General features: G+C 37.0%; 1 protein-coding gene across 4 annotated transcripts in view; it reads left to right on the top strand.

Moving 5' to 3' along the window:
- The first annotated feature begins 385 nt into the window (after positions 1-385).
- Positions 386-8,302, top strand: part of PPP4R3B (protein phosphatase 4 regulatory subunit 3B) — an 85,069-nt gene continuing 77,152 nt past the window's right edge. For all 4 annotated transcript variants that reach the window (XM_044663350.1, XM_044663351.1, XM_044663349.1 and 1 more), the window contains exons 1-2: positions 386-718; positions 2,065-2,120. In XM_044663350.1, the coding sequence (XP_044519285.1) occupies positions 577-718; positions 2,065-2,120 (198 nt within the window). In that variant the 5' untranslated portion in view covers positions 386-576. The remainder of the gene's footprint in view (positions 719-2,064; positions 2,121-8,302) is intronic.

The following is an 8,302-nucleotide window of genomic DNA, read 5'->3' as shown; positions in this document are numbered from 1 at the left end:
CCCGGCCTCACTAGACTCCTCATCCTCCTCCCACCCGCCTACCTCCCTCCCTCCCCGCTCGCGAGAACGCTTCTCCTGCCTGCAGCACTGGCCCCAGGAAGCGCGTGCGGGACTAATAGACTGGCGCCTAGCTTTGAGCTTGTCGGCCGCCGTAGCCCCTGCTAGGACAGCCCGTGCGAGCCCGCTGGAGGAGGAAGAGAAAGGCAGAGAGAATCGGGTTACAAGATGGCGGACTTGTAGTGGTTACGGCGGCGGCGGCGGCGGCGGCGGGAGAGCGAACGAGCCCCGGAGGGGGGGGCTTTAGGGGGGTGGGCGGAGGGGGGGTGGGCGTCTATGAGCGGGGTGGGTAGGGAGAGAAGACGGTGAAAGTTAGAGAGGCCAGAGGTGCCGGGGCACGGTAGCTGTAGTCACCCCTCCGTGCGACTGCTCTCCGGAGCCATGGTGAACAGGGGCCTGACTGGAGCCGCCGCCGCTGCCGCTGCGTGCTCCCGGGACTGAGGATCTCAGATTAGGTAAACGAGAAGGAGGCGGCGGCGGCGGCGGCGGCCGGAGGAAGGAGTGCAGCGGCCAGCCACCATGTCGGATACACGGCGGCGGGTGAAGGTGTACACCCTGAACGAGGACCGGCAATGGGACGACAGGGGCACGGGGCACGTCTCCTCCACCTACGTGGAGCGGCTCAAGGGCATGTCGCTCCTGGTGCGGGCCGAGTCCGATGGTAAGAATCCGGGGATGGGGGAGGGACATAGGGGGTGGGGGCCCACTGGCTTAGGCCCCAGGCCTCTCTGCTTCCTGGCGAGGAGTCCGTCGCTTTTATTTCTCCTCGTACCTAACGTGAGAGGAGCTCAGCCTTCCCTTGTTTACTCCTAATTAGCAGCTGTTTTATGGTTCCCCGCCCTCGGCTCTCGGACCCTGGACTGGGTTTTACTTTACGTCCTCTCCACCCCCCACCCCGGTTTTGGTTGTGATGCAGAAGGGAGGAAATAATCAAGAACTGAGGGTTCCTTGCCTGAAAGCTGGGGTCCTGTTTATTTCTTTTTCCCCTCAGTGATTCTGTTTCTGGGATGTGTCAGATAAAACTTTGGTTGATAGGAAATCATTATTATTTCTAAAAAATTTGTTCGGTCTTAACCCACTGCCTTAATTGCCACCCCCGACAGGTGCTGGGGCAATCCAAAAGCCCCCACGGGCCTGGTGTCGGTTACTGCACTGTTGCCACGATACATGCACACACACGCACACTTAGGTCTGAGGTAGCTCCAGAGTATTCCTTTGTGGAGGCCGAGATGAAAGGGATACTTTACCCTGCAAGCAGGATAGACACTAAAGCAGACTGTGTGTAAACTCGTGTTCATTGATTTATAATCCAAGTTTTGACATTGGAAAGCGTAAGCAGTAATTTGCCACTTTGGAGTATAGGGTCAAAATTTTTTTAAATAAACCTTTGGCGTTTCTCTTTCCACTGACACTCACCTGCACTCTCCTTTCTATTTTAAATAGTATGGGAGTTCCTACAGAAAAAGGATTGTTTCATTCTTTGTATCTGTATCTCTAGCTCCTAGTACATAGTAGGCACTGGAGTAAATGTATTTTAAATAGCCACAGAATTCTGCATGTACACAAAGTATTTCAAGTTTTGTTTTTATTGAATGAGATGAATAAATGAAATACTGTAATTTTGTATTGAACCAAGATTTGTTGCTATAGTGTAGTAGAATATTAATATTGGGTTGTTTTTTTCAACTTGGCCCCATACAGTCTTGTGAGATTTTTTTTTTTATTGGATTCAGTTGACCTTTTAATTGTCATTTGGTTTCTTCAATTTTCACTTTTTTTTAAAAAAATGCTGGACAGAGATGGAAGTGTGGGAAATAAGAGTTGTATTTTAAATGAAATGTTTGCTGGATGTGGAGAGAAAATGTGAATTGGAACATATTTCTTTACTTCAAAACAGATGTCTAGTTGGCTGAAGAGTCGTGAGAATTTTTTCATGTGTGATTTTTTTTGTTTTATTTTTGTTTTTAAAGTTGAAATTTTAAATATGTTATTCTTGTCACTTTTTAGGGTCACTACTGTTGGAATCAAAGATAAATCCAAACACTGCATATCAGAAACAACAGGCAAGTAGTAGTTTATTTTTCATTTAGGATTTCTCATTAGATCAAGGCAGTATCAATTAGGCACAGATCATGAAGTTTTCTTCTTAGGACAAAATGTGTTCCCTAAACAAAGTAACAGATTTTGGCTTATTTTGCAGATTAAAAATTATTTCCATGCTAAAAAATAAAAGTGAATTTTTTTTGTTTGATTATAATTTGTGAAAAAATCTTATTCAGGTTGCTTTTGTTTTTATTCAAAAACGCTAATTTTTCAGTGTTATTGCTGAAAGAGCATATCTAGATTCAGAGATAGAAAATTAAAGGGTTTTCTTTAAATCAAGGAGGATATGTTGGGTATGAAGTTAGATTCTTTGAATCAAGATTGAGGTTAGATAGGAAATAGCTTTGAACGCCCATTTTAAGTTGTTTTTAGTATCCTGATAGGAAGATACTGTGTGTATAGCTATTTTCCCTTTTTGTTTTATATTTGACTATATATTAGTTGTTTCATTTGGGGAAATAGAGATTTTCCTTTGAATTTGCTGTTTATTTTGAACACAATTATGTTTTAATCACTGAGAATGGCTACAATGTTCTTTTGCCCGAGTATTTAAAGTAACTATATAGAATTTAGTTTTAAATATTTAAATTCCATTTAGTTTGCAATTGCTTCTTAAGTTCTCATGCTTCATTATGAAAATTTGAATGTTATGTGCATTATAATGGAAATATATTACAATATGAGGGAACATTATATGAATAGTGGAACTCGGACTGTTTTCTTATTTAACTGTTAATGAATTGTTTGTCAGAAGTATTACATAGTTTACTTTAATGTTCCTCAAATATTTAGATGGAATTTGTTCTTAAATTTTTTTTTTTACAAAGAGCTAGTTTTTGATGAGAATCAACTGTTAAAATTTATTTATAATTCCATCCTCTCTCATAGTCTGTTCGACCTACTCTGAACATCTTTTATCTACCTACTCCTTTACTTGTTATATTCTCTATTAGAATGTAAGCTCCATGAGGGCAGGATGTTTTTGCCTTCTTTTGTATCACTCCAGTGCCTTAGTATACTGCCTGTTGCATAGTAAGTGCTAAATAAATGTCTAATGACATATTATTCTCTCCACTCCCACCCGTTTTTTGTATGACTGTAACATTGTTTGAGACTTCTGTTGAAAGGAGGAAGGTCATGTGTTACATTGAGAGGCATATACTGACTTATTATGAGAAAAATCTTCCCAACAATTAGAGCTATCCAAAGATAGAGGTAGGAAAATTTTCCTGACAGTTAAAACTGTTCAAAAATGGAATGGGCTACCTCAAGAGGTAATGGGTTATATATACTCTTTGGAGATTTCACTCAGATACTGGTCACTCACTTTTGGGTATATTATAGTGGATTATATATTCCTTTTGTGTATGAATTGGTCTCCATGGTTCCTGAGGTCCCTTCCAAATCTCAATTCTGTGAATTTCTTGTCTCTGCAAATCTTTCAGGGAAAACTAGATGAATATTTACTGTGGATACTTTAGAGAAAAATAAATTGCTTTAGCCACAGGTTTGAAAGATGACCTCCAAGTTCTCTTTCAATTTGAAGATTCTGTAATTCTCTCCAGAATAGCTTATTTTAATATTCATCTTAGAATGACTCTAGAAGGCTTTAGTTATTAAAATATTGGGAGTAGCATTATTATAATGTGATTCTATATCATGGACCTAAGAATTTTGTCAAATATATGTCAAACTTCCAGTAAATACTGTAGAAGTATCCTTTAAAATTAAATGTTTAATACATATTTGTGTGTAATATGGCTGTGATAGTGAGTTATCTAGAATTTTGTTATAATTGCTATAATACTAATTATAAATATCTATAAATAAAAATCTTTGATTCTTTCTCATATGTGGGTGTGGGAGGAGCTCCTGTTTTTTTATATGTTTAATTATGTATTAGCTTGGAAATTAATATTTTTTCTGTTCCATTCTTTTATTTTAATAATTTTTCATTAGACTTCATCCATGAATAATTTCTTGCCTCTTATTTCTGGAGCACATTAAGGTTATCTTATAGATTAAATCCTTTTAGATAATAACATTAAGAATATTTTTATCAGAGAACTCTGAGAGTTTATCAAAATCTTGGCTACTTGTATATAAACTAAACTAGTCTGCAGAAAATGAGTTGTCTATTGTAAAACACATGTACTAGAAAATGCTGGCCTTTTTTTGTTTTGTTATTTAATTTCCTTTAATTTTTGTAGATTTATTTCTATTCTTTTTCCTGTTAAGTTTGCAAAACCACATTACAAATTTGCTTGAAGTTTTCCAAGACATTTTATCAATATTTTTAGAGTCTGTTAAGAAATTTTTTTTATTTCTTTTTTAATAGTTATCTTTAAATTATTAAACAATATTTTTGCACAGATATCTTCTTTTGGATTTAAAAATTATGTGAATATTCATTACTTCATAAATAATCTTAGTCATCATGAAATCAATAGGCAATACATGTTGAATGTAGTAATAGCTGATTAGCAAGAGGGGGAAATCTATTTTGAAGTAGGTTAGGATGGTAGAGTTTTTGGTGAGTAAAAGGATGGATTTAAACCTTTGATTTCATTAGTATTTGGAATTTCTATTGTGAAAACTTCCTCTATTCATGAAAGTTTAGCAGCTGGTATGGGACTTAAAAGGAATGGATTTGGGCACCAAGAGATTTTGGCTTGTCCAGGACCATATAACATATGTGTTAGCACTGGAATATAGATCTTCTCAACTGTAAGGCTATGCCACATTGCCTATTCTTTTATTATAAATTTGGTGGGGCTGGGTTGGAGAAGGGAAATGGCATTTAATGTTCTTTGCTACCTATCTAATTCATATGAAACTGTATTGCTCAGAGATATTATTAATTTAGTACAGTTCTCATAATTTTTAAATGTTTTACATAATTGTCTGTTGAAGATGATGAATCAAGAAGAAATAGACCATAGCTACCAAAGGGATCTTTCCCCTAATGAGAAAACTAGTGAGAAGAGTTGTTTATTAGAACTGAGAGTTGTTGGACACTGTAATGTACTTTTTGGGACATTGTTAATTTTTTTTTTAATTTTATAGTAGAATAGAAAATCTTTTGGCTAGTTTCTGTGAAGTTCTGCCTGGAGCCAGAGATATGCACTGATTGATCTTTTGAGGTGTGTACTGTAGATATATGGTACTATTGTTCAAAGTCAACATTTTTCAAAGGATAGGAAACTGGCAGTGACAAATGACACTTTTCTCAATTTTATTTTTAAACTTTTTTAAAACCCTTACCTTCCGTCTTGGGGTCAATACTGTGTATTGGCTCCAAGGCAGAAGAGTGGTAAGGGCTAGGCAATGGGGGTCAAGTGACTTGCCCAGGGTCACACAACTGGGAAGTGTCTGAGGCCAGTTTTGAACCTAGGACCTCCTGTCTCTAGGCTTGGCTCTCAATCCACTGAGCTACCCAGCTGCCCCATTTTCTCAATTTTAAAGATAGATCCCATGTCCCAGAAAGGTAAAATAACCTGACTATGATCACATAACTTTAGGTGTTTGCATTCCTCCAAAAAATCTCATATAGACACTCAAGAGTTCACATAATGCAGGTTTGGTCAGCCTTTTTTTTTTTTTTTTTTTAAGTTGCTTTGTCAACCTAAGAAAGTTAAAAAAAAAAAAAAAAGCCTAAGAAAGTAGACAAATGGAAATAGCATAGGTGGGAGGTTGAGGACAAGGAATGGTAGTTACCACAGGTGAGCATTGTCTAGTACCCAAGATGTAGTTAGCTCAGGATGTGGTTTTGGGGGTTTTGTTTTGTTTTTTTAACTCTTACCTTCTATCTTAAAGTCAGTACTGTGTATTGGTTCTAAGGCAGAAGAGCAGTAAGGTCTGGGCAGTGGGGGTTAAGTGACTTGCCCAGGGTCACACAGATAGGAAGTGCTGAGGACAGATTTGAACCTAGACCTTCCATCTCTAGGTCTGGCTGTTAATTCACTGAGCCACCCAGCTGCCCCAGGATGTGGTTCTTATGCTTTGTTTCAAAGATGGGGGAGGTAGGAGTTGGGAGCTGGGAGCAGAAGCACTGTGATGCTTACACTATATAGAAGCAGGTAATAGCTGCTTTCATGGCAACATTCACTACTTGCAATTGTCTTTGCACAGGCTCTTTCATATAGCTGTAAAGCACTTCTTACCTCTCCCTTTTAGAATCTTTGGCTTTTCAAGGCTAAACTCAGATGCCATCCCCCTTTGGGAGCTTTTCCTAATCTTCTTAGATTTAGTACTCCCTTTCTTTCCAAATATATCTATTTAAATTTTGTATCTACCCTCTTCTAAGAATGTAAGGGTGTTCTTTTTTTTAAGCTTTTAGTTAGGGGTATTTACCAACATATTATATCGAGAATAGTTGGTGCCAAAATCTCAAAAGTTTGACACCTTTCTGTCAATACATTCAGAGACTGGGAGAAAGTGGTCTCCAGTTTAGAGATGACATATGGCAAAGGAGTAGTATAGTTTTCATTTTGTTTTTGTATCCCTAGCAGAGTGCCTTGCAAGTAGTAGATGCTTAATAAGTATATAAATACATCTATTGAATTGAATAGCATTGTTAGTAGACACTGAAGAAATAAAAGACATCCTTATGCCAAGTAAGCTTATAAATCAGTTAGGACATCTAAAACATAGGTCCTAGGAAAAAACAAGGAAACAACTTGTAAACAGATACCAAATATACAAATGTTATTAAGAAATAGGAATGACTATATAACTGCTGTCCTTGAGATTAAAATGAGCAATTTAGGCATGTGAAGCTGTTGAAAATGTGTCATGTCTAAGAGAAATAAAAATATAGTACCCATCTTTCTAAAAGTAATGATCTTATTATTAGGGAAATTGAGGGGAGAAGAAAAGAAAAAAGAATCACTATGTGTGATCAAGAATTAAACTTTTGTGAGAGAATTGGTACAATAAAGATTAAGGAGGAAAGGGATTAATTGTAGACCAAGGCCATAAGGGAAATCATCACTGGAAGATTCAGTGCCTATAAGGGAGGATCTGCAGATGTGAAAATGAACAAATTGTTTGCAGAATTAGTGATGCAGCAACCTAGAATACTGATGAAAACTAGATTGAGAGGCAAAACTAATTGGATAAGATGAGATTACATGTATAAATTCTAGATAGTATACTAAACTAAGAGTCAAGAATTTTGAATTGTAGCCCTGGGTATACTATAAATTAGACGTGTGACCTAGTCAGGTTACTTCCCCTTTCTGAGCTTAAGTTCTTCATCTCTAAAATGAGAAGTTGGATTAGATGATCTGTAAGGCCTCTGTCAGCTCTGATATTTTGTGATTTAAAGAGCTATGTTTCATGAGTAAAGTATAGCCAGACTATAAGGAATTTTGCTATGTCAGGAAGTTTGGACTTGACAATAAATAACAGGGAGATATTATAGGTTCTTGAATACAGTAAATGGTGTTTTATGAAGTTAATCTGGCAATAGAAAGTAAATCTGGAGAGCAGTATGAGAAAAGAGAATTTAGAAGATGGAAAAACAATTAGACTATTGCAAGAATTCAGGAATCAGATGATAAACAGTTGAACAGATAAAGGATAAAGGAACATTTCAAAAGAAATCTTAGAAAAGAGTCAATGATGATTTTTGCTGACTATTGAGGAGTTAAAAATAATCCTTATAGTTAAGTTTGGAGGTGGAACATATTCATAGGAGATGGTGAAGTTTGTTTTCAGCCATGTTATATATTAAGTTAAGAGAGAGTGGAAATATTCTGAATAATTGAAGTTTCTCTAGCATTTTTAAGGTTCACAAAATGTTTTTATCATCCTTTGTCCGAGATAGGATTAGCTTATCTGTTTCCCTTTTGATTAATGAGGGATTTTCAGGCTCAGAGAGGTTGTGACTTACCCACAGTGATCATATAGACTCATAGCATTACTCTATGATTTGATTCCAGATCTAGAACTCTTTCTAATCTTTTTAGAGAGAATAAAGCAGAGAGCAAAAGGTAGAGCTTTATGGAACTGCCACAGTTAGGAATAAGAAGGAAAAATATTTAATAAAAGATAAAAGTGGTGGTCAGAAGGATAGAAAAAAAAGCAGTCAGTCAATAAATATTTATTAAAAATCCTGTTATGTACCAGACATTTCATG

The sequence above is a fragment of the Gracilinanus agilis genome, chromosome 2 (assembly GCF_016433145.1).
Source record: "Gracilinanus agilis isolate LMUSP501 chromosome 2, AgileGrace, whole genome shotgun sequence".
Classification (NCBI taxonomy): Eukaryota; Metazoa; Chordata; class Mammalia; order Didelphimorphia; family Didelphidae; genus Gracilinanus; species Gracilinanus agilis.
The sequence above is the reverse complement of the archived record's forward strand: the minus strand, read 5'-3'. Positions and strand labels throughout refer to the sequence as shown.